The 24,827-nt window shown below is 37.8% G+C and overlaps 2 protein-coding genes across 2 annotated transcripts; both read right to left on the bottom strand.

The window, feature by feature from the left end:
• Positions 1–58: 58 nt before the first annotated feature.
• On the bottom strand, positions 59–7,372 carry LOC145775843 (RNA-binding protein 28-like). The gene is made up of 8 exons (XM_082587224.1): positions 6,436–7,372; positions 5,896–6,119; positions 5,467–5,724; positions 4,124–4,278; positions 3,610–3,717; positions 2,883–3,033; positions 1,930–2,090; positions 59–1,128 (listed from the first exon to the last, which is right to left on the bottom strand). The coding sequence occupies exons 1-8, from the start codon at positions 7,281–7,283 to the stop codon at positions 268–270; spliced, it is 2,766 nt and encodes a 921-aa protein (XP_082443350.1). The 5' UTR covers positions 7,284–7,372; the 3' UTR covers positions 59–267.
• An 11,749-nt stretch (positions 7,373–19,121) lies between these two features.
• Positions 19,122–24,823, bottom strand: LOC145775097 (protein phosphatase inhibitor 2-like). Its single transcript, XM_082586295.1, has 2 exons — positions 24,278–24,823; positions 19,122–22,001 (listed from the first exon to the last, which is right to left on the bottom strand). The coding sequence occupies exon 1, from the start codon at positions 24,757–24,759 to the stop codon at positions 24,292–24,294; it is 468 nt and encodes a 155-aa protein (XP_082442421.1). The 5' UTR covers positions 24,760–24,823; the 3' UTR covers positions 19,122–22,001; positions 24,278–24,291.
• Positions 24,824–24,827: the final 4 nt, after the last annotated feature.

Raw genomic sequence — 24,827 nt, 5'->3', positions numbered from 1 at the left:
CTATTGAACGACGAACCAGGGCTCATACCACTCGGCTATGCATGACTCAGCGTTGGCAAATTGGGATTTCAACTTTTGTTGTGATCAGTCAGAGTCACCGAATTTATTGAGCTGACAAATAGATAGCAAAATCCGTCATTTTTACATAGTAGACGTTGAATCAATGTAAAAAAATGGCGGAGTCTGCTGTCTGGGCTAACGCTAGCAGCAACATCATTCATACGTCACTGCGATCATATGCACTTAGACAAGATAGAAAAATTTAAGTTATGATTCAAACCATTTGGTTTGCTTGACGTTCAAGCCAGAATTAGATTGAAACTTCTTCGTATATTTTGAAAGCAGTTCGTTGAACTCTCGGTCTTGACGCAAATCTGAATTTACTCGACGCTTCCTGGACCCATACTTAGGATTTTCAGTTCCTTTGTTAATCACCAGTGGACGCGGTTCTTTTGACATTGTTCGCTTCTCTTTTTGATTTGTTAAGGTTTTAGGGTTTCCTTTTTTATTTAGCTTTTTGCTTTCTCGAATTTGTTTCAAAATTAAGCCCTTATTGCGCTGCCGGATTTTGGGTCCGAGATGCTTTGACATCTTTACTTTCTTTCCGCTAGATGTCATGCAGGAACTGCCTTCAAACTCCTTTCTGTCTTCCTTCTTGGTGGACTGGATCACTTGCGAAGTCAAACGAGTGACTGGAACGCCCGCGTTGTCTCCTCCGAATGGATTTGTTTCGCGTTTCTGCTTCCGCTGCTCACGCAATCTCTGTATTCTTCTTTCTTTTCTGTTCAAAGGCGGAGCTTCCTTTTTCTCGGTGGCGGCAGGAGCCATAGTCTGCTTCAGTTTGTTTTTGGCGAGTTGTCGCTTCCTCCTCTGCAGTTGCAGCTCTAGCGCCTTCTTGTTTTCCAGTGAAAACTCAACGATCGGCCGCTTGCTAGCGCCAAAAATATCCGGGTTGTTGTTGACCGCCCGCAAGCCTCGGATTGCGTGATCATGTTTGGCGAAGTTAATAAACGCGAATCCCCGCGAGCGCGCCTTCCCCGACTCGTTGACATTCTGGAGGTCGCGCATTATCCTGACCTCGGTGATTCGGACACCCTTTTCACCCTCGAAGGATTTGAGGAAGATTTTCTGCAGATAAAACGCCACACATTGATTAAAAAAAAAGTACTGAAAAGTTAAATTGATCGAAAAGTATCTTACAAAGTATAAGAAGAAACTGGGGTGACATATTTAAATAAGAAAGTCTGTTAAGGTAAGACGATCGGAAGCAGAAGACTGCACAGTAACAGATTTTCTGTGCAACTTCTAGGAGTATTTTCAGGGTGTCCGCTAATGATACATAGTAAGGTTAACAAAGCGACCTAGCGCAAGTGATATTTATAAAAGCAAAAATGTTTAAACATCATATTTATGGAATTGGATGTCACATGATTTGCTGATTTGAGCAGAATTCTATTCACAGTTGTGGCCTTGATATGACGACAATCGGCTTTTTATGTTGCCTTACAATTTCCTGATGATGTTTCTAAAAGCTGTGCTGTGCAGAGGCAATACAGCCACAAGTCATTTCTAAAGTCATGAAACTGCAAGTTTTGTTTAAAATATAGCTATGGGAAAGCGACAACAATGAAGAAACAACGTTAATACAGGCCAAGTAAAACACTTAAACAGCTGTATGTACTGTATATCATATACATTTTTAGTTTTGCTTAAAAATTTTAACAAAAGGGAAATAAATATTGGATTAAAGTGATTTCATTGAAAGTTTTATTTTTATACTTGGCAAAAATAGACAGAAACTTAAGAAAAACCACAACCACACTATTTGTAAAACCTATTTCGATACTATTTCACGGCACAATGTAAGATTCTTTCTGAATGTATACAGAAAAAAATTAATATTAGAAAAACTACGTCACTTGACCACACCTTGAGGTCGCCGTCATCAACATGGCGGGGGATGTTGTGGACACAAAGCCGCGTCGTTGAAACAAAGACGCTCGGATTCTTCAGTTTCGCGCGCTTTGCTTCTTCGATCTTCTGACGCTTTTTGAGTTCTATTTCACTCAGTCCTCTTGCAGCTTGAGTGCCTGGTAAAGATTTTTTTTTTAATTTCTGCAGTGAAATAAGAAGAATGAGAGAAATTTAGAAGTTAGGAAACAAAAGAAAGGAAGGCTAGACAGAAGATGGAGAGACTGTAGCAGAAGATATAAAAATAGTAGGAGTGAAAGAAGTAGATGCTGCTGAGAGTGATGTGGAGGACTGCAATCTGCACCGGCAACCCCACTTGAAGTGGGAATAAATCCAGAAGAAGTAAAATATCTATGTTTCTTGATACCAAGAGAGATTTTAGACATTGAAATGTGAAAAAGGTAGATGCGAACAACTTTTGCGTTGTGCATGGCCATGGTGTAGAATGCATGGCGTAGTATGTTTTTTCGCATGACTTTCAAATATAACCTTGAGTGCAGGACAAACTGAACTCAGATGACAAATAGAGGTAAGTTTCATACTTGAATCCAAGCATCGGGAGATAAGATAAGGTTCTCATTATACTAAGCCTTGGGCACTAACGAGAGTAGGGTGGCCAGTTCCTTTCTTCCGGCCGCCTTTCATTCAGCAGCTATGCCCAACCAATTTATTACACCCTGAAGTGAGCAGTGTTTTTAACAACCAGCTTAAACCGAGAGTCGAACCAGAATTGCATGATTGGAATTTTTGGAATGCGAGGGTCTGATATACTGCACCATCCTACCGACAGAAATTTGAGTTGACAAATGAAAAATAAGATAACTAGATAATTTGAAGTAATAAATAAGATCAGACAAACAATGTGATAAAGCAACAAAAACTTGAAGGTGCTATTCTTTTCAAGCAAATACCTGGTCTGATGAGACCTTCATTAGCCAAGTAAAGATTTCTTTTTTCTCCCTTTTTAACCTTAGCTTCTTTCTTCTCTTTCAAAACTGTCTTCAGTTTTTCCTGGCTGTGGGCGACACTGGCGAAGATAGTTCGGCCGCGCAAGGTAACTCTCTGGTAAGTTTAAAAATTTATTGCAACGAGAGTGTGATGCCACGTTACCAAAAGTGAAGCAAAAGGAAGCGATTTCGTTGAAGACTTTACGTGAAATTGCGACAACTTTACAAGATAACGGATGTAAAGATTAAAACTGTCTTGATAGAGTCGAATTTCCAAACGCTGTTAAACGAGTTGCTCTTCAAATATAGCTCCATTTATTTGGGAGTGTCAAAATCTCAATTCAATAGCACATCGTTAAACCAATAGTGCATTATGTGCATACAATACATGCAACAACCGAAGCACGCAGCTGTAGCCAGGGAAGATTCTGTGAGCATCGTCGAAATACGTCAAGCTAGAACTATTCATTCATACGGAGAGATTTGGAGTCGGAGCAAAATTATTTAACTTTAGAATCAGTTAAGGAGCGATTGAAAGTCCAGAGACGTTATAGCAATCCGGATACCAAACTACTACCACTGTTGGTGTTGAATTCGTGACTTTCAAGTATCAGCTCAACAATTTAACTGCTGGCGCTGGGTAGCAAAGTAACTTTTTGATAAAAACAACGCAATGAGACAGTTGAGTTACCGTAGCCTCTCGTTCAAGCGAGGTCACACATTCATCCGCGGCGTCTTTGGTTAAGAACTGAACGAACGCACATCCTTTGGAGAAACCGGTGTCGGGATTCTGCACGATCTGTAAGTTTTTCGTGAAAAAAAATCAGTTGAATTAAAACGCCAATGTAATGACCACAATTAATTACTTTTCCAACAAAGCTATCAATATGTTTGACTTGACGTTTACACAGGAGGAAATAACGAGAAAACCATGATTCAAGCTACCAACATGTCCTTGAAAATCGTTGCTTCCTTTTGTAAGTTTTTAGATAGTAGAAAATGAAATTAAGGTTTTACCAAATGTCTTGGACTTACTTGACTTTCTTTTTTCATTTCTTTTTTTCAAGTCTTTTTTTATTTTATAAATACACTTTTTAAAAAAAGTTACGGAAAAAACTAACACCGATAAGTTAAGCGCTACTTACGGTAAGCTACCTTTAAAAAAACACATTTTTTGGGATAAAAAGAAGTTTAACATCTCCTACTTTGCAATATTTTATCTCTCCAAATCTTTTCACAGTATCAGAGAGTTCTTCTTCATCGAGATCAAAGGACAAATTACGAAGAAACACTGTTTTTCCTTCATGGACATCGGAGGAGACTTTTTTCTTCACCTTACCATCTTTTAACGACTTTTCAGCTATAAAAGTTGGATACATTAGCAACAAAATTAAACGAAACCATCGCCTACGAAAATAGATGACCTGGTCACAGTGCACAAGACTTCAAGACTGAAATCGATTGCAGATAAAAGTTTGTTGCTTCCATGCAGGCTTTGCATTTTGTTGCTTCCATGCAGGCTTTGCATGGTTCATCCAAAGACCATCTTACTCCTCTTTAGTTTGGTATTGGAACTAATCACCAAAAATAATTTGTGTTTGGTTCGTGGCCTACGAAAATAGATGGCCTGGACACCATACACAAGTCTTCAAACTGAAGGCTGAAGTCGATTGCAGATAAACTTATACTTGGGTCCTATATTTGCCTAAAATGTTTCAATTGTTTCAGTGTTCAATGCTTTTTTCATTTTGCAATCTGAATGTTACCATACTAATAGTTGATAAAGTATGTTAATGAAACTTATTGAAACTACGTATAAAGAATTACATTCTATGTGTGAACTAATGAATTGCGTTTCAATATTGCTTGATAAAATACTAATTTTTTTCTACAATTTTGATAGAGAGGTGATTTTTTTAACCATAGACAGATAGACCGTTGTCTATAATTTTGTTCTCATCCTGAAGGTTCTCATAGTAAAAAAATATTTGAACACTGAAACAGTTGAATAAAAACCTTAAAGAACGTTTTAGACAAATATAGGACCCAAATACATGTTTTCTGCAATCGACTTCAGCCTTCAGTTTGAAGACTTGTGTACGGTGTCCAGGCCAAGATGGTCTTTGGATGAACCATGCAAAGCCTGCATGGAAGCAACAAAATCTGATGTTCAAGTTCAACTACTAGGACATTATCGAACTTACATCGTGTACTGAGATATAATGGATTTCAGCAATCAGCATTTCACAGTGCTTTGTAGCAAAGGACAAACACTGCTCAACAAGTGGCTTACTTGCAGCGATTTTATATAATGTACAGTACATGTCATGTCTTTAACACAAATTATAATTAAGAGTGATTTTAGATTTTGATTGTCGTGAGGAGAGATACTTGCCCTCTCACTGTGCTCTTCTTCAGATACCAAGTGGATTACTGATTAAAATATGAAGATGGCAAGTCTCACCACTTCAGTGAAACGTAGAGGGTAGAAGTAAATGCTAACTCCAACAAAGTTAGCAAATAAGAAATTCTTTCGGCCTTGCGATACCTTTGTTTAGATCCTTTTCATATAAATTGTCAGCATCACCATCTTCCCTTTCATCATCACTTTCTGGATTATTATCGTCAGATTCTTCATCAGAATGGTCACCGTCAGTATCAGATGCATCATCATCATTTCTACTAACTTCATTAGCAGTGTCATCTTCGATTTCAAAACTATCCTCATCATCACTCAGTTCAGACTGATCTGCATCACTACCATCATCCTGATCTTCATCTTCATCATCACTATTTTCTTCCCGATCTGAAAAGTATAAAAACTTTTATTAGCTTGCTTTCGATGACGTTGGTTAAAAACTGTTTTTCTCAACCAAATGATGAATTCACATAGATAAAACGTTCTTTCGCTTTTAGAATACGTCAAGAAACACAAACTTCACTTCCAAATGCTTAAAATTATAAAAAAGCATCGAACCTGAAGTTTCTTGGGTTTTAGTGGAGTCTGCTTGGAAAATTCTTTTATACTTCTCTCTTGCAAAAGCCCAATCCACCGCTACTTTCCGTCCTTTGATTTCCGACATGTTGATTTCCTTGATCGCCTTCATTGCTTCAAAGACATGGGACAGCTGAACGAAGGCGTACCCCAATTTTTTTCCATCTTTCTTTTGGGGCAGTTCCACATGGGTGACATTTCCATACCTGAGCAGTAATGGACACATCACTATCAACTTGAAAAGGGTCATGGCTTTCACAAAAAAATATTTAATATTATTGACCTGCTTCATAAAACAAATTGGCAATGATACAAAAAAGTTTTAAAAAAACAAGCACACAAGAAGAGCAAAATATGACAGAAATGGTTGAGTGGGTAAATACAGGTGAATTTAGAATCAAACTCACCACGTGACTACAGTACTAACGTTATGTTTCAAAGGATTGATATGACAGAAAAAGTTCCTAAGCCACTTTATGAGTTGTTTTATAATGTAGCAATGAAATGAAACCACTTTCAGACCTTTCAAAGGCATTGCGAAGATCTTCTTCAGTGCAATTGAAACTAAGATTTCTGACAATGAGTCGAGATTTCTTTGCTGATTTTCTGAAGTCTTTTGAATTGGGGTCAAATTTCAATGTTGCTTTAAACATCACGTCTCCAAAAGAAACACCATTCAAATGAAAAACAATTTTCAAAGCAGCTTGTTTGTTCTTCATGACAGCATGAGCAATAGCTTCATTATTTGAAGATTCTTTAATAGGAACAATCACAAACTCTTCCGGCAATGCTAAATCTTTCACTTTCCAAACCTCGATAAAGTTAGCAATCGTATAAGTGGATGGAAAACCACTAATTACAACAGTGCTCGGTGGTAATGCAGTTTTTGATTTTGTTTCATTTCCCGTGTTATTCTCATCTATTCTTTCCGAAAGTTTTTTAGATTTTTCTACAGGTACAACTTCAAATCCTGGATCTATGCCATCATCTTCTACTGCGGCTTCTTCTTCTTTTTTTAAAGCCTTCTTTTCTTTCATTGTTTTCATGTATTCTTTTCTCTTTTCTTTTGATTTTATCGACTTTGAAAACCTTTTCTTTTTAGCCAAAGTTACTTTTGGTTGCATGCCATCAAGGATGAACGTCGATGGAGATGCATTCACAGCAGATTTGCAATCATCGTGGGAGTGGTAAGTGACAAAACCAAATAACTTTTTTCTAACATCATTATCGAGGCTCGCTGTATTGGGTTTGACAACAAAACCTTCTTTTATTGGCCCAATCACACTGAACACTTCATTGAGATGGTCATTTGAACAAGTTTGAGGAATGTTTTGCACAAAAACAGTTTTGTAACTATATATTTCATTCATTTTGTTATGTATAATAAGCCCTGTATTAAAAAATACAATTTCTGTTTGTTAGACGAGACACTGTGGTCATCATTAATCAACAATTTTATCATTTCAAGTTTTTTGCAAACTTACATTCTAGCAGAGATTGCACAAAAACAATAGATAAGACATGCTTTGAAAAGACAGTTTTCATAATAATAGATATTTAGATGTTTATTAGCTGCTGCGAAAAAGATATACAATAAATCAAAACAGAATGTAAATAGTAAAACTGTTGACATGATTATAATTAAAAAAAGAAAATGATGAAAGCATCACAACAGCGGGAGGCTGCGAAGTGACCATTCAAAATCTTCAAGTCAAGCAGCCAGCCCTTAACTCATCAATGATAATTACAATTGGCTAATTGAGAGAAAGAAATCATAATAAATAAATAACAGTGAAGCTGTCCAAGAGGATAAGAAATTAAAAATATTCAGGTAGGCCAACGCAGCCTGTGTTACAATTGCAAGTCTGATTAGTAATTTAGCATTTGCCTAATATGTGTCAATAATTTTCTTTTTGTACATTCTTTTAAAAGTTGTGAAGGAGGATTTGCGAATTTCATCTGGTATATTATTCCAAATTTTTGCGCCAGAGTATTTTATAGAGCACTGTAGTTTAGTGGTTGCGTATCGATAATAATAGTAATCTAGGGGTCCACATCTTTTAGGCGCCGGTCAAATAGGCGCGCACACTGTGGCGTCTGGATATTTAGGTGCGGAGCACTGTGGCGCCCGTTCATTTAGGTGCCATTCCTAGTAAAGTCTGCAGATTGTATCAGCTTGGCAGGTAGGGCAATGCTTTCATACAAAATGTTATATTGAACAAAAAATATGTTGTTTTGTTAATGCGCGTGTGGAGATGAGGTGCGAGACAACGCTCTAACTACTCTTGATATTACTCATTAGCACATCTCCACAGGACATTTGCTATGCATCCTGAACACAGGTTGCAGCCAGATAGAACTTTACTTAATCTGTTATCTTTTGCAATTACTTCTACTCGGGATGGATTTGTCATGTGGCAAGCACGTATGAGACAACACTCTACAACATGAATACATTTCTATAGGGCATATGAACCCTGGCTACAAGTAAGTTGCAAGCATAATGGTGCGAATTTGCTCATTATTAAACCTAGTCAGGGTTTTGAAAACTAAGTTACCCTTCGTCATAGCACATGACTAGGGAACTGTGTTCCGAAAGCTAGGGCATTTTAATATTGCCACAACGTACTCTCAGCATCAGGCTAAAACAGATCGTTAAAATCTACACTGTGAAGTAAGTTACCGGTATTCTTCACTCAAGCCTACTACCCGCTTGAATATAGGCTGCGGTATTTTTTACTGATATTTAGTGTAGTTTTTATTTGACTTAACTAAAAGTGAACTCAGTCATGTTCGGAAACTTGAATAATTTATTGATAAATCGTTCACCAACGCAAACCTGGACTAACAACAAATAAATGCCGAACACGCGCATTAAAATACAATACATTTTTCTGTTCAATATAACATTTTGTGTGAAAAGCATTGCCCTACCTGTGATTGAGTTGAAAGAAATTTGGCACGCCGCAACACCTTCAGAAAAATTTAAGATATAAAGGGAAAATAAAAAAAAGAAGATGTTACAAAAAAAAATCATGTTTATGTCTAATTGTCTATAAGTTAGTACCGTACTTTTGAATAGTTAAAATGATTACCGATAGTTTGGATCAACAAATGTGTGGCCTACAGCTTGGATTGAAAGGAAATTATCGGGTACCGTAGCCTAGTTATCCCAACCAGTAAAAATTTGTTCCAAGAACCCAGTTAGCCTAACAGTCAGGGTTGGAAAAAATCATGATTTTTTTAAAAAAATCAAAAAAATCGGATTTTTTTGATTTAAATCGGATTTTTTTGATTTAAATCAGATTTTTTTGATTTTTTTTTAGATAAAAAAGCGTCGAGTCTACTTGGGGGAAGAGATCATTTTAGTAAGATAGCAGAATCATTTTTAACCCCTTGATTGATTGAAAGGCTTTGCTTTGCAAGTGTTTAATCATTTTTATTATCATATTGTAGGCTAGCCTGTCTATTGCACATATTTTTAAGTAGGTGTGATATGTTGCTTTATACTAAATCACAATTGTGCATATCGAGATTGAGGTGAGTCTCAGACTGTCATCTCACTACACTAAGATCTTTCCTTACGTTTGAGCGCAAAACTCCCATCGTGACATCACATTGCATGACAACATCTGTGTTGAATAAAAAGGAAAAATTCGCGCTAAAGTTTATGGCTCTACAAAATATCAATAGCTGTGGAATGGTAACATGTTTTTGAAAAAAGAAAGAAACACATTTTGCAAACTACTTCTATGATCTAAAAAGTACCAATCTTTTAAAACGGTTTTTAACCTGGACAGGCATTTTAAAAAAGGTCTAATAAAAATTAATCTGTGCCGTGTCTTTTAGCTCAAACTCTCACATTTGAAAACCCTGAGCCTCATTGCAGAATAGTGCAGCTTACCCTCTTTTGTATTAAAATGCTGAAACAATTGTCTGAGTTGAAACAATTTTGTCTGAGTTGAAATGCACAACTGAAACTCCGTATTATACTTAATTATCAGTATCTTAAATCACAGCTATACTTTGAGCTATTACATTGCTGCAACTTCAGACCAAGGCTCATCCTTTCTCATAAATGACAAGAGCAGTCACCCTGGCCATGTGCAATTATTCCCACCTACTAACGTTATTGTCCTTAACATCACAGATATATTATGATAGTACCATCCTTACTAAGTCACAGATCATTTTTCTGAATCGTTGATTGTATTTTTTTTTACCTAAAAAGCTCTAGCCTAATATACTATGTTGGAGCTGGTATACAAGTCCCAAGTGTGAACTGCCAAGTAAACTAAGTTGCCTTTCAAAACATGCATAGCCTATAGCCTTATGTATTTAAATATAACTTTTGTATTACAAAGAAGCAGTAAAACGTTTGTTGATGTATTTATTTTTATTTTAGCAAATAAAAAATCATTTGATTTTTTTAATTGATTTTTTTGATTTTTATTGTTTGATTTAAATCATGATTTAAATCAATGATTTAAATCAGTGGTTCCCAAAGTGGGCGCCAGCGCCCCCCTGGGGGCGTTTGCGACCATGAAGGGGGCGCTGACTATAAAGTGGGCAATTCGGGGGCGCTGATAGTAATTCGGGGCAGTTACGAGAAGAGGATTGCAAAGCATTTTTTTGTCATGTTTTGCTTCAAAAAAATACAAAAGACGGTGGTTATAAGACCTCTGTGGCAGATATTGTGGTAATTATGTTGGCAACGTCGTTTCGCAGTGCCTCACAAGTTAGTTGAGGTCGTAACGTAACGCATGACAATTTGAATCACTCCCATTACGCAAATTCCATCTTACAATCTGAGAGTATTTTGATTTAGCGTTCGTCTTAATCTATCTTTGAAGTCTGTCATCAAAGCAGTAAGTAAAATTAAAGCGCACGCTCTGAATATACGCTTATTCAAACGATTGTGCAATGAGAATGATGAAGCTTTTGAGCGCTTACTACTCCACACCGAAGCACGATGACTTTCCAAGAGAAATTGCCTTGCACGATTTTATTCGCTGTTTGAAACTGTCGTGGAATTTCTACAAAGTTGTGACCATATCGCCTACTTGTCAGACATATTTTTCAAATTTAATGAATTGAAATTATCCCTTCAGGGTAACGAAATCTCGTGTTGTAAGCCTTTCAGCGAAATTTAGCTAGACGAGAATTTGACAAAGGCATATCTGATGTTGATGTAGAGACGTACAGCAATCATCTTCAAGAAGTACACAAAGGCATGGGAGTTCGATTCCAGGATGTATTCCAGTTAGTAATCCATGACTGGATAATTCACCCATTCTGTAATATTTTCGAACATGGAATTCTTGAGGAGGAACTGATAACATTGCAAAGCGATTTTGCACTCAAACCGAAGTTCAATATCTCGTATCAATTGTTCTGGCTACAGAACCAAATCAAAGAGAAATACCCTCACGTGTAGAATCGGGTCAAAGTTTCTATCATTGCCTTTCCCAGCTCATACTTGGTGGAGCGTGTTTTCAGTGCCGTGACAACGCTTCTGGATAACAAAAGAAACCGTCTTGACATAGTTAGACGGGGAGACTTAAGATTGTTCCTATCCAAACTGAAACTCGATATCAAGAGGCTGATGACATTGCACCAACCTCATCTGTCTCTTTAGAGTTGGACTTTAAGTTGTGATGAATGGAATATAACTTTGGTTTTACTTTTTTTGTCAAAGGGGGCGTTTGATACTCTGTTCGTTGTCCAGGGGGGCGCTATTAAAAAAAAGTTTGGGAAACACTGATTTAAATCATTTGATTTAAATCAGCCAACCCTGCTAACAGTTCATTTTTACATTGTAGTAACAGATAACCAAATGTGTGGCCTATCGTTTTAACATCGCTAAACGTTGAAATACCGTAGCCTAGTTATCCCGACCAGCAGAAATTGCCGTTTCTACATCGTTTTAACGTCGCTAAACGTTGAAATCGTATAGAAAAGAGAACTTTAGCTGACTAGGATACGCATACTAGGATATTCCACAATATCGTTTCTTTTATAGTTGAAATTATCGAAGCTTTAGATGAGTGGGGTTTAGACCTAACCATTGAGATCTTAAAACTAAAAAGCAAATTAAATTTATTTTTAAACTATTAATGTTTGCTCAGATAAAATTGACATGCATCCTGCGTTGCCTTTTGCATGCAAACTTAGAATATATTAGAATCCTCAACTATTACAAAATTCTAAATCCAACGACGGCTTCTGTTTATTTATTATACAGTAGAGAATTTTGTATTTTATTCCACAATATTGTTTCTTTTATCGTTGAAATTCTCGAAGCTTTAGATGAGTGGAGTTTAGACCTAACCACTGAGATCTTAAATCATATTTATGACACCGGAAAGACCCTAGTGATATGGTACGTTCCATATTCATAACTTTACCAAAGAAAACCGGAGCAACAGAATGCTCACTCCACAGAACAATTAGCCTTGTGAATCACCTAACAAACATCTTACTCCGAATCATGATGATGAGATTGAGACCAAAACTACAATCGGAAATTTCAACAACACAGTTTGCATTTGTTCCACACAAAGGGACCACAAAAGGAATTTTTACATTAAAAATAATAACAGAGAGATGTATGTCCGATTCTTCTGTTTATTTAGAAAATTTTGTATTTTATTCCACAATATCATTTCTTTTGCATTCTTGCATTTTATCCAGTGTTTACCTTTGAGTGCCTTCCCAGACGGCAAAATCCATCATTTTTACATTGATTCAACGTCTGCAGACATTCAAATCAATGTAAAAATGACGAATTTTGTTGTCTGGGTTCGTTCAAAATATGTGTTTTACATCACAACAACAGTTTTTATGATTACCAATAGGGTTAATGAGATAGTCTCAGCTAAAACGTGTCAACTAAAAAAAGACAGTTGTCAAATAGCGTTTGCCATAAAAGATGAAGTTAAAACCTAAGTGGCAGTTTAGAGTAAACCTATAATTTTTAAATAATTAATTTTAAAAATTAATAATAATTTAAAAAAAAAATTTCAAAATATCTCCGAATAGGGAACTCTCCGAAAAAGGTTGTCTCCGAATAGGGAACTCTCCGAATAGTAGCAGACCCTTATTTTTAGGCAGTGGCTATTTGACTGGCGCCGGTCTTTGAATGTGAAACACTATTTGACCGGTCATGACGTCACTATACAGGCACCTTTTTCTCTTTCAAAGCAAAAGACGAGAAGCGCGTATATAAGTTCTAAATTCGACAATTTTATTCAACTCGATCGGTGGCGCGTGCGATACTTCGCCGGCTTTTATTCTAGAGGGAATGAGTTCGATACTATCCAGAAGCGTTCTTTTTTTTAAACTAAATTTTGACCCGAAGTGCATTTTTGTAGTCAATTTTTAATTTGAGTTGCCTACAGCCCAATTTTTTATGTCTTTTCAAATGTGAGTAATAAAGTTAGAATTTTTTTAATTTGCTGGAATTTGAGAATTTCTCTGGGTGATTTTCCGTTTGTGGCCATGCTAATTGCTAACTACTAATATATAGCCTACTACATAATTTTTCATTCAGGCACGTTTTAAACCTTTCAAGGTTTTGCCACCTTTTCCCGTTCATTAACGTGCGGGTAGGTCAATATCGATTTTTGTAGTTTCGTCCCAGACGCGCTAATGACGAAAAATAAAATGATTGATTGATATGACCGAGTTTGCCGAACAAAGCATTACATTTTTGCTCTCAACAAGTTAGTTATATACAAAGCTTCTTTTAAAAAAATGGTAATGGTATGTAAATGTAATGCAACTCAAATTAAAAATTGACTACAAAAATGCACTTCGGGTCAAAATTTAGTTAAAAAAAAAAGAAAAAAGAACGCTTCAGATAGTATCGAACTCATTCCCTCTAGAATAGGAGCCGGCAAAGTATCGCACGCGCCACCGATCGAGTTGAATAAAATTGTCGAATTTAGAACTTATATATAATACGCGCTTCTCGTCTTTTGCTTTGAAAGAAAAAAAGTGACTGTATAGTGACGTCATGACCGGTCAAATAGTGTTTCAGATTCAAAGATCGGCGCCCTGCCTTATTTTTACAATAGTTGCGCCTGTTTCTGATGCAACAGTAAAATAATTTTGTTATTTGTCTTGCAACAGATACAAACTCAAAGTAAAATACATTAAAAGAGAGTACAAAATGAAACAGTGGCCGAAAAGGATGCAACCTAGTTCGTACCCTGAACAGTTCGGACCCTCAGTTCGTACCCTGAAAAGATCAAGAGAAAAAATTAAAAAAAGCGGAAGTCGCAGATCGTAGTTTCCGCAAACATTTTAAAATTTTCCGCCTGAAAAAATTGAGAGAAAGATAGCACAAAGCTGAAGTCGCTGATTGCAGTTTCCGCTATTAACCCTAACCATAGACAAATCTATGCTCTAACCCTAACCCTCGCTGATCGCAGTTTCTGCAAAACATTTTTCCGTAGTTTCTGCTAACCGCAGTTTCCGCTAACCTTTACCCTAACTCTAACTATATCCTAACCCTAATCTATGCTCTAACCCTCGCTGATCGCAGTTTCCGCAAACATTTTTCCGCAGTTTTTGCTAACCGCAGTTTCGGCTTACCCTAACCCTCGAGTAATCTATGCTTTCTAACCCTAACCCTCGCTGATCGCAGTTTCCGCAAATATTTTTCCGCAGTTTCCGCTAACCCTAACCCTCGAGTTTGTTTGCGGAAACTCCGATCAGCGACTTCGGCTTTGTGCTATTAAACTGCGATCAGCGACTTCGGCTTTTTTTATTTTTTTTCTCGATCTTTTCAGGGTACAAACTGAGGGTCCGAACTGTTCAGGGTACGAACTAGGTTGCACCCGGCCAAAAAGACCATTTGGTAGCCTATTTAGCCTACATAAATATTGCATAAATTTACAGAAAAAATTGTGCCATTAATACCATTCACAGTGATGACAGCTTCTATTGACTTACAAACATAAATTTAAAAGGCAGCATTACTTTGAAATTGTAATGATTAGATGAGTGGCATAAACCGACTTACGGTGTAAAAAACAAAGGTACCGTACGAGACATGACTGACTTGAAGCAAAGGATTTATAATGCCATTGATGAGACTATGCTACAACAAACTTGGCAGGAAATTGAGTATTGTCTTGATGTGATTCGCAAAAGTAATGGTGCTCATATAAAAATGTAGCCTATCAAATTAGGAAAAAGAATTGATATATGTCAAACACAAACTTTTAGTTTAAATATAATAAACCATGATAAACACCAATTAGAATAAAAAATATGGAGAACTAACTTAATAATATTCAACATTTTGAAATTGTAACAGGTCTTCATCAATGTTCAGTCAACGTCCTTATATCTGGAGATGTACTACGGTAGTCACCTCAGAGGTATTTTCTACTATAGTTTTGAGAAATGTGAAGTATTTTGTTTAAAACTTTACTGCAGTATGTAGAATTCCTGTTTTTGTACCTACGGTACATGGACAAACAGGAATTCTGTTGCTTGCAAATTCTCTATTTCCTCTCATTAATTTTGAAGTCAGATTTTGAACGCAAAAAGATCTCAACACGCACAGCTTTGCTAAGGCGTCTGGCCGGCTCAGGCTGGGGAGCCGGAGTCGATACCCTGCGCATTGCCACCATCGCGCTAGTTCACGCTCCAGCAGAATACTGTGCACCTGTCTGGAGTCGCAGTGCCCACTGCCATCAAATTGACACTGCCATAAATGACGCCTTGCGTATCGTGACAGGATGCCTGCGACCTACACCATCGGAAAATCTCCCTGTCCTTGCAGGCATCCAACCAGCTGAGCTTCGTCGCGAAGAAGCTATCCTGTCTCTTTCTCGTCGCGCTACGAACCCCAACCACTTGCTCTACTCAAGTCTCTATGAGTCTGTGAACAAGAAACCTCAGCGACTGAAATCGAGACACCCATTTGTACGTGCCGCACAACTCCTGATGAAAACTGCTGAAGACCAATCCATCAGTGCGGCTACCTGGGCGGACCACCAATGGAGCTCGGAGTGGAAGAAGAACTCTTCAAGACTCCAAAGTTTCATCTCCGACACCGGCAACCACCCAACTGGAATGCATTTGCCAAGGAAGGCCTGGGTGCGGCTCAACCGCCTGCGTACTGGCGTCGGACTATTCCGCTCGAACATGCACAAATGGGGGATGGCTCCATCCGCGATTTGTGAGTGTGGCAAGGAGGAACAAACCGTAGACCACACCATTTGTAATTGCGCCATCTACCATGCGCCAAATGGTGTGCGTGGTCTGCGTGAACTGGATGACAAATCAATTGAATGGCTGCTCGACACCTGCCCAAACATCTAGACCGCGTCGCCGCCACTGCCCAAGGGTGGTAAAAGGCAGAGCCCCTCGACCCTTGGAGTGGCGAAGAAGGTTCAAACGAAGAAGAAGAAGTCAGATTTCCTCAAATAAGTTTCCTAAATTTATTCACAAGTGAAAGTCTTGCGCATTGTCCACATGATGGCAGATGGCCACAATTAAGGTTGCCAGATGTTTTTAAAATTTTAAACACGATTTTAATCACAAGTTGAAGTTGAACAAAATAAGCTAATCTTTTTCTTTTAAGAAAAAATAGGGCGAAAGCTACTGTAGCCTACAACGATCACTTGCAACAAGGGCGATTTACACTTTACTACACAAAAAATGGTGACAATGATGTTTCCAGAACTTTTCATTTTGAACTTGTATAACTTCACTTTTCCATGTGTAAAGCTGAGGATGGTTAAAAACGTTTTTTTCAGTCGTCGATTTTTTAATCGTTTTTTTTTTTTTAATTTGTTTTATTTGATTATTTTTTTTGTTTTTTATAGCCTACTGTTTCCAATCGTTTTACACATTTTTTCAAGTAACTGTTTTCATTCATCTGCTTGTCACAACAAAAGAAAGTGTTGAATTATATAGTTGCTGCATAACCAATCAGGGCCTCCGAGAGAAATCAGGTCTGAAACAATACCAAAAATGGGCCCTAAAAAAACAATTTCCAGTAAAATTACAAGCAACGAATTTGTATCATGCGTTGCATCATTTCTTAAGCTGAACTTGGCCTACTTTCCTCAAAGTGAAATTAAATTTCTTTTAAATTTTAACAACGTAGGCTATAGCTATGGTGGTTCGACTCTCGGGGTGTACGCTTGAGCAACGCATTTCAAGAATGCCCTCCATTCAGCGGCACCTGATGGATGGATTAATTCCCCGGCAACAACCCTTCAACAAACGGAAATTTCACTTTACCAATCTCGCTAACCGGTGTAACGGTCCAGGAGTTACTGCGGTCTGAAAGTTACCGTAACTTCTGGACCGCGTATACGCGGTCTGAAAGTTACTGCCAGTTCAGAAGTTACTAAAACAGGGTTTTCAGATTTGACGCTTGCAGCAGATTTGTATAAATGATTTCAACATTGGAAACATGTTGAACTTGAAGACTTATCCACCATTGCATCTTAAATGATTTACAGCAGAAACGTAATTGGGAATGAAGCGAAAATAAGATGAAAGTTAAAAGATGAGTTTTGTACCAGAAATTGTTGCTGTTTTGGAATGAAATTTGAATTTGTAACCTAACAATTTACGTAGGATATCATTTTAACCTGATTTGTTTGTATTATACCATTTGAAGGTGTGTCCGTGCCTTACGTGCGTTGGCAAATAAATTTGCATGGGGAGGTGATTGACTAGATGACCACTTAGCCTATAGTCTTTTGCTGTCATCCTGATTGTGCTATAATGCAACCTACGATTCACAATGTAGTATTATGAGTGTTTTATTGACTCATTGTAGGCTATATGGCTCTGTTGAAACAAATAATTTAATTGATCATCGCTCCAAACATTTCAAAGTTTAAATCGGGCTATACGTGAATCGGTGGCATTTATATATCGTACAAAGTTTGCATTTGAAGGCTGACTTGTTAGCCGCTGATCTTGAGTTGTAGTTGACGAACATAGTCTTTGACTATATTTTATGCAGGCCTATTTCATGAAAGTTAAAACCAAAGTTTTCTAGTGAATAAAGCACTGAGCCTATTTTTGGTCTGGTTTTTCATAACTACCGTTTTGAAGAAATATAAAGTAACTTAGGCTACATGTAGGCCAACCAGTAGTCAAAACGCCATCAACCTTCAGTGAGTAGGCTATCACAGTCTCACACGCGGGGAAGGCTTTAGCTTTTACGAAAGTGTTGAACACTTTGAGATTCCAATGAATTTCCGTTGGACTCCCATCGAAAACACGTGGCACGAAACTTAAAAGTCTAGAATTATGGTTTCGTGGTGAGAATATTTATCCTTGGGATTCATCTTTCGCACACTTGCAGAGGGTTTAATCTACTGACCAATTGAAGTTTCAGTCCATTTACAAGTTTTTCCAAAAGAATTTCGAAAAAGCACACCCACTTACAATAGCAGTAACTTTTGGACTGCTTCTGCGGCGTTGCAGTCTGGAAGTTACTGTCAGTCCAAAAGTTACCAGCGGTGCCAGACGTTTTCACAATCGATAGAAAAGCGAAAATTGTTTTAACGAAATTTAATGAATTCATTGCTCTCAAACTAATGCAAGCTTTTCAGTTAACATTACAAAATACTTGTATTTATTAATCTGACCTTTTGAGAGGTTAAAATTTAATTATTTTTTTGAAACAAAATTAAATAAAATTTAAATGAAATATTTGGCAACTCTTGTAACTTTTGGCATGCAGTAACTCTTGGACTGCTACACCGGCCGTGTCAAGAGCCTCTACATTTTACAAGTATTGTATGCGAAACTACCAGGAATAATCAATCAAGGCTTTGTCAGTCCGAGGATAAAGATTCAAAAACCAACCAAAAAAAAAATTCTTTCAATGTGGAAATCAACCAAAATCACTCGACTACACTTGCAGCAAAATTGCCATTAGGCTATTGCTCACTATTTTGTCTCGAAAAATTTGCAGTGGAGTCGGATGGTTTGCACATCTCAAATGCGGTGCCTTTGAAGCTTCAACCATTGTTTAAAAATATCGCCATGTGCGTGGAGCCAACTGCCAATAGACCTACCTTTACCATAGTTCAACATTGGCCCCGCAGAGCGAACATACTTTGATTTTTCGATTCTCTCTTAGAAATTAAATTAAAAGAATGAAACAGTGCTGATGCTGATATAAAGCTTCAACAAGACTACGAATAACAGGTGTGAACAATTTCACTTTATTCACGTAAATATTTTGTCCAAGAATTGACTAACCCAGGGGTGGGCACACTTTTTGAATTAGGGGCCAAAATTATTTTGTTCTTAGACTGGCGGGCCAAGTGATCGAGCCGCCACTTACATATAGTTTGTCACACGAATAACAAAGGGACAAAAAAAACGGAAGATTAAATTAACAAATAACTGAAAAATACAACCAAAAAACAAAATCGAATTTAAATACGACGTCTGACAGGATTGTCAAGCTTTATTTTTTGCCAAAGCATCGAAATTTGGCATCATTTTGGTTGTGGCGATAGTCAGGATAGATTTGAGGTGCGCATCACTCAGCTGAGACCTGTGGCTAGAATTGTTAAAATTCATCAAGCTGAACGTCTGTTCACAAATATATGTGGAACCAAACAATACCAGCATTTTTTGTGCCACCTTTCGAATTTCTGGAAATCTGGTGTTGCTTAGCGATGCGTAAAACTCATTTAGCTTCAGGGCTTCGAATTTCTCCTTTAAAACGTAGTCACTCTGAAGATCGATCAATTCCAACTGCAGTTCTTGTGGTGCTGTTGCAGCGACTTGTGAAAGTGGAGCCGAAATAATCTGAAATGGTTTTTGGAGTTTTTCGAAATCAAGAAATCTACGGCAAAATTCGTGGTGCAAATCATTTAGTGATTTGCTGTATTTATTTGCATGTTTAGGGGCTTCTTTCATCGTCAGTAATGTGGGGAAATGAACAAAAGAATTGTTGGACATTTGTGCTGAGAATAAAGCCAATTTTGATTTGAAAGCCGTAACGCTTGTGTACATATCGTGAGCGAAGAGTTCTTTCCCTTGCAGCTTTGCATTCAGCTCATTCATATGTGTTAATATATCGACAGAAAAAGCAAAATCACAGAGCCAATCTCTGTCCTCCAGCTCAGGAAATTCATCAGCTTTCCCGATTACATTCTTTCCCGATTACATTCTACATTGTATCGCTATTTAGAGACAAGAGGTATCTAATCCTCCTATTGAAACTTCACAATAATAAAACTTGCAACATGTCGATAACATCCGGCGGGCCAGAATACAAGAGCCGGCGGGCCGGATTTGGCCCGCGGGCCGTAGTTTGCCCATGTCTGGACTAACCCGTTTAAACAACTAGTTTTATATTAGTTTGGGCTAAAATTGTGAAAAATATTTATATGAAGCAAACAAAAACATCTTTTTAGAAAACGAGGTGATTTAATTGCGGGTGAAATGCAATTGAAATAGGTTTTTAATGATGTTAATTACCGTACATGAATGCGAAAGATAAAGGTAGCAATTCATAACAAAAATGTTTGAGAGTTTTTAAACTAAAAAATAAACGAAACAATCATCTTTTGCACGTTTGTCATGTAATTATGTCGAAACAATGTTTATTATTAAAGTCAACAACATTAAAATGGTGTATGCTAGGTGGGGGAAAGAACAACTAAAATGAACCCATTGCCCCCTTCCTGTGCAAATGACGTAGTTTTGATGTAAAACCACCTCAGCAAACTGAGTTCAGTTCGTTTCTACTTTTGACCATCAGAGCGAAAAGTAACTCATGACAAACACAACAGAGGTCTAAAAAAGGTAGAAGCGACAAAACGCAAACGTTGGGTGACCAGACGTTAGATTACATTGGGCTCGCCAGCAGAGGGTTCAACCCACATCAACTGCGATTCGGGTTTTCCACAATTTCTTGCGTAAACCTAGAACAAGGTCTCGTACGGAATACACCACCGTAGCGCGTGACTTTGTGAACAAAGAAGCTTCAAGATCAAGCGGCGCTGGTTCGACTCTCGGGGTGTGCGCTTGAGCAACGGACGTTAAGAACTGCTCTCCATCCAGTGACATCTAATGGATGGAATAATTCCCTGGCAACAACAATCGGAAACTTCACCCTGTTAATCTCGCTGACCGGTCCTGCGTCAGTGATTCAAAGTCCCTACAAGTATGCGAAACTGCCAGGATTAAGTTCTCAAAAAAGCTTTCCCAGTCCGAGGATAAAGATTCAATCAAAGAGTTTGTTTGAAAATAGAATGTAGGCTTACTCATAGAGCAAGATTTTGCTGGCTGGGTGGGCTACGCTGTGTCAAACTTAAATAAGAAAGCGGCCTTTGCGTCAGGAACAAGGACAGGCATTCATTTTTACACCGTTTGACGTGAAACTGATGTAAAAACGGAAACTTTTGTTGGTTAGGATGTGAACCAGGCCTTTTATTTTTGTAATTATCTTACCATTACATGCCACCAAGGCAAAGCGATTGGTACAACTGAACTATGAGTTGGCACAAACTAACAATGAACTCAAGAGTTGAGGATAAAAAATCGCATACTTTGGTTTCAGAATCGAAAAATGTGCCAGGTTTGGAACAGCTTGTTTTGATTGAACGAGTGAGCTAAACAAGACACGGCATATTGAGAAAGACAATATTTAACGAGTATTCTTCATCAAGAGATGCTACACGGTACTATATTGTTCATTATATGATGATAAGCCACACTAGCTTAATAGCAAATATTGATTCGGGCTGTGACGTCAAAGCGAACGTGAGAAAACGATGTGATGTTATCAAACATCAATCTTGCAATAAATTAACTCTAAATTACGTCTAAGCAATGAAAAGATTCGGTATAAAGTTGCATGCACAAGATGCGACAAAAACTTAAGAAATACAAAATTTCCATGTTGATTCATACAAAATACCCACCACTGATGCCAAGTATCTTCGAGAGCAAATATACTGCAGAGAAGTAGAATTTCAAAACTTGTAGCTGCGTACTTCTAGAATCTAGACTATCTGCCACGCACCTGTGCCACGTTGAAACCCGACAGTTTATCGAAACAACTTTGTTTCAAAATTGATCTAAACAAAGTTTTATAGAAGAAAACAGCTTTACATTGTCCCTGTTCGAAAACTGTCGTAGTGCCGAACTATACACAGTAGGTAGTACCATGGCCACCTGGAGATGCGGCCTGATTTGTCACATTTTGCAGATTTTGATTACAGCTACTGCTAGTGTTTGACTGACATTTTCTGAGCTTTTTTTTACTTTTTGCTGTCTCCTAATGATATAAAAGCTTTTTGTTGCCTTATGGAAGCAGTAGCAAATGAGAAAAAGTAAGTTGAAAAACGCTGAATCAGACTGTTATTGAAAAATTAACAGTCTGACTAAAATCTTCAAACTCAAATTTTCATTGTTTTTCAACATCTGAGGATGTTAAAACCTACCTATTGTATCAGCTGGGGTAAACAGTAAAGAAAGCGTAAAAATATAATTTTAGAAAAATTTATTTAAACATTTGCCAAAAGATAGCAAAACCTGGAAATTTCTTCAAAATGTGACAAATCAGGCCGTATCTTTAGGTAGCCATGGTAGTATAAGTTAAGGTGTAAAAAAAGCAGGCAGCAACAGATGTTCATTCATTATCTCAAAACTTTTTCCTGTATTTTTAAAATCTCATTGAGATGAGGTACAAGATGTGAGGATATTTAGAAGTCTATTTTCTTAGTACAAAAAAAAAACTTTTTATTTAGGTGCAATTTGCATTATTGCCAACAGGTGGCAAAGCATAGTCAAGTTAAAAACGTAGGTGAAGAAATATCTCTTGTAAATTTCACAGCTCAAAACGTAAACACGTGCAACATAATGATTTCGTACAGTTGAAGGGCTTTCAATATCACCTGCTGCAATTTGGCACCGCACACTTTGTTCCGAATCCATTACATTTTTGACTCTAACTCTAAATGCATGCTTTTTTTTCAAAATTATTAAATTAAACCTTAATTTGACACAGAGACAGGGGTGTGACTTTTGTGCGTCGCAGCCAATCTGAAATTCAATGCTCTCGGACGTTGAAACGCTGTAAAACACCAAATTCGACAATCGACCCATAAGCAGCTGAAGCGTTAGTATTGCAGCGAAGCCAAATTAATTCTCCTTTGGGAATTGGATTCGATAATGCCACGAGTAGTTACAAAGAGTAATCCCTAACAGAACAAGGACTAAGGCCTTCCCTATTAATCCAAATCAGAGGCAGTATTGTTGATCACTAATCACTTTCAAGACAACTCTGCCTTTTAAACTTATCTCAACATTCGGCAACGTTGAGTGAATGTCAATTCTAAATCAGGCCTCGAAATTCACGGCGGACACGGCGGTCATGTCCGCCGTCATAGCATGTGATGTCCGCGGGAAGTACCATCTAGATCGGTCATATTTGTCCGCCGAGAAATAGCGGTAGAAATCGTCATTGCATAGCACGAACAATTGTTGCGAATATATAATTTTCCGCGCATCTAGAAAATGTTAATACTGTATCCTTTAGCTTCCATTCAAGCAGGAAAACTTTCGATTTTTACGTTGCTTTAACGATTGGTGACATTGAATCAGCGTAACAAAGGTGAATTATTCGCTAAGAACCGATGGGAGTACCGATACTTTTACACTAATCACACGTAACTTAGTTCAAGTCTTACGTCACAATGTCTGGCCTTGATCTCCGAGTAATATTGATAAGGCAAGGTTGGTTACAAAATTAGATCATTCGAGTAGGCTATTACAGCAAGATGCAGCAAAATTTGTTTAGTTTTGGTATTACAGTAAGAAAGAAAAGGCCCAGGGAAAATTCACTTTCGCTCATATGACTCGCAAAAATAAACCTAAAGAAAAAAGCCTAGTAAAACTTTGCACAACAGAAAATAGTAGCGTTAGTGTAGAAGTTTTTCAACTCGTGTGCGGAGCATTGTGACGCAAGAAGCCACACGACCTCGTTCGGTGGAAGTTAATTAGTTATGCGGCGTATTAAGCAGCTACGCGCGCTTTGACTCTTCAAGCGCACGTCGTTGGTCTGATGAAAGCCTTTCAGAGTGACTTCGCTGAAATTTTAAAAAGACTTCTCAACCGTAGCTATAGTTCTCAAATGGCGAAGAATTATCAAGATAAAGTGATTAAGCGTGACGATCGACGCTAAAACTGGTGTGTCCGCCGTGTTACTTAATTTGTCCGCCGAGATAGCTGCTCAGACCGGACACGTTTGTCCGCCGTCAACAAAAACGAATTTCGAGGCCTGCTAAATTTTCTTTAAACAATTACATCCTTTCAAGATCAATTATTGGTAGGGAAGCACTTCAAGCTTTACCTTTTTCCAAGTTTTTATTCGTCTTCTAATTCCTCCATCTCTTTTGCTAATAGTTCCTTGGCTTTTTTCAACTGCTCTTTCATATTGTAATGATCTTTTCGGTGTTGCTTAAACTGCTTGATGTGCTCCTTCTGATCAGGGGACATGAACTGCTCACTTTCGTCATCTGATCTCCCACTATCATGGCGTGGTCTGCAGACTGAAGGGTCGCTGGCGTTGGCCAGTCTTTCAGATATATCATCAACGTCCAAGCCTTCCCCACCGTCGCTGTCGTTTCTGTACGGAGTTTTCGGCTCGTCGATTTTCATGTGACCGTAGTCTTTGTCTGGAGGATGATACGTGGCTAGGATGTTCATCTCATCAAAAGAGGCACCTTTGTTCTTCTCATGGTGGTCTTGATGCTTCTTTAAGATGCTTTTTGCAGGCTTTTTGGAAGCTAGAGATGGAGGATTCGCTTGAGCACTGGCCGAAGGAGTTGCCATGGTTCAATCAAAAACAAAACAATTTCAGTTCCCTTAATTTTAAACTGGTAGTAATTCACGACAAAAAC

This window comes from Aplidium turbinatum, chromosome 8 (genome assembly GCF_918807975.1).
Source record: "Aplidium turbinatum chromosome 8, kaAplTurb1.1, whole genome shotgun sequence".
NCBI lineage: Eukaryota > Metazoa > Chordata > Ascidiacea > Aplousobranchia > Polyclinidae > Aplidium > Aplidium turbinatum.
Note: the sequence above shows the minus strand (reverse complement) of the source record. Positions and strands in the feature narration are given on the sequence as shown.

Excerpts from the sequence above, each read along its gene's own strand:
- LOC145775843 (XM_082587224.1), bottom strand. The coding sequence starts at position 7,283 with ATGAATGAAATATATAGTTACAAAACTGTTTTTGTGCAAAACATTCCT. Across the intron at positions 3,034-3,609 it reads CGCTTGAACGAGAGGCTACG|AGAGTTACCTTGCGCGGCCG; the intron begins GTAACTCAACTG and ends TAAACTTACCAG. Across the intron at positions 2,091-2,882 it reads TGAAGGTCTCATCAGACCAG|GCACTCAAGCTGCAAGAGGA; the intron begins GTATTTGCTTGA and ends AATCTTTACCAG.
- LOC145775097 (XM_082586295.1), bottom strand. The coding sequence starts at position 24,759 with ATGGCAACTCCTTCGGCCAGTGCTCAAGCGAATCCTCCATCTCTAGCT.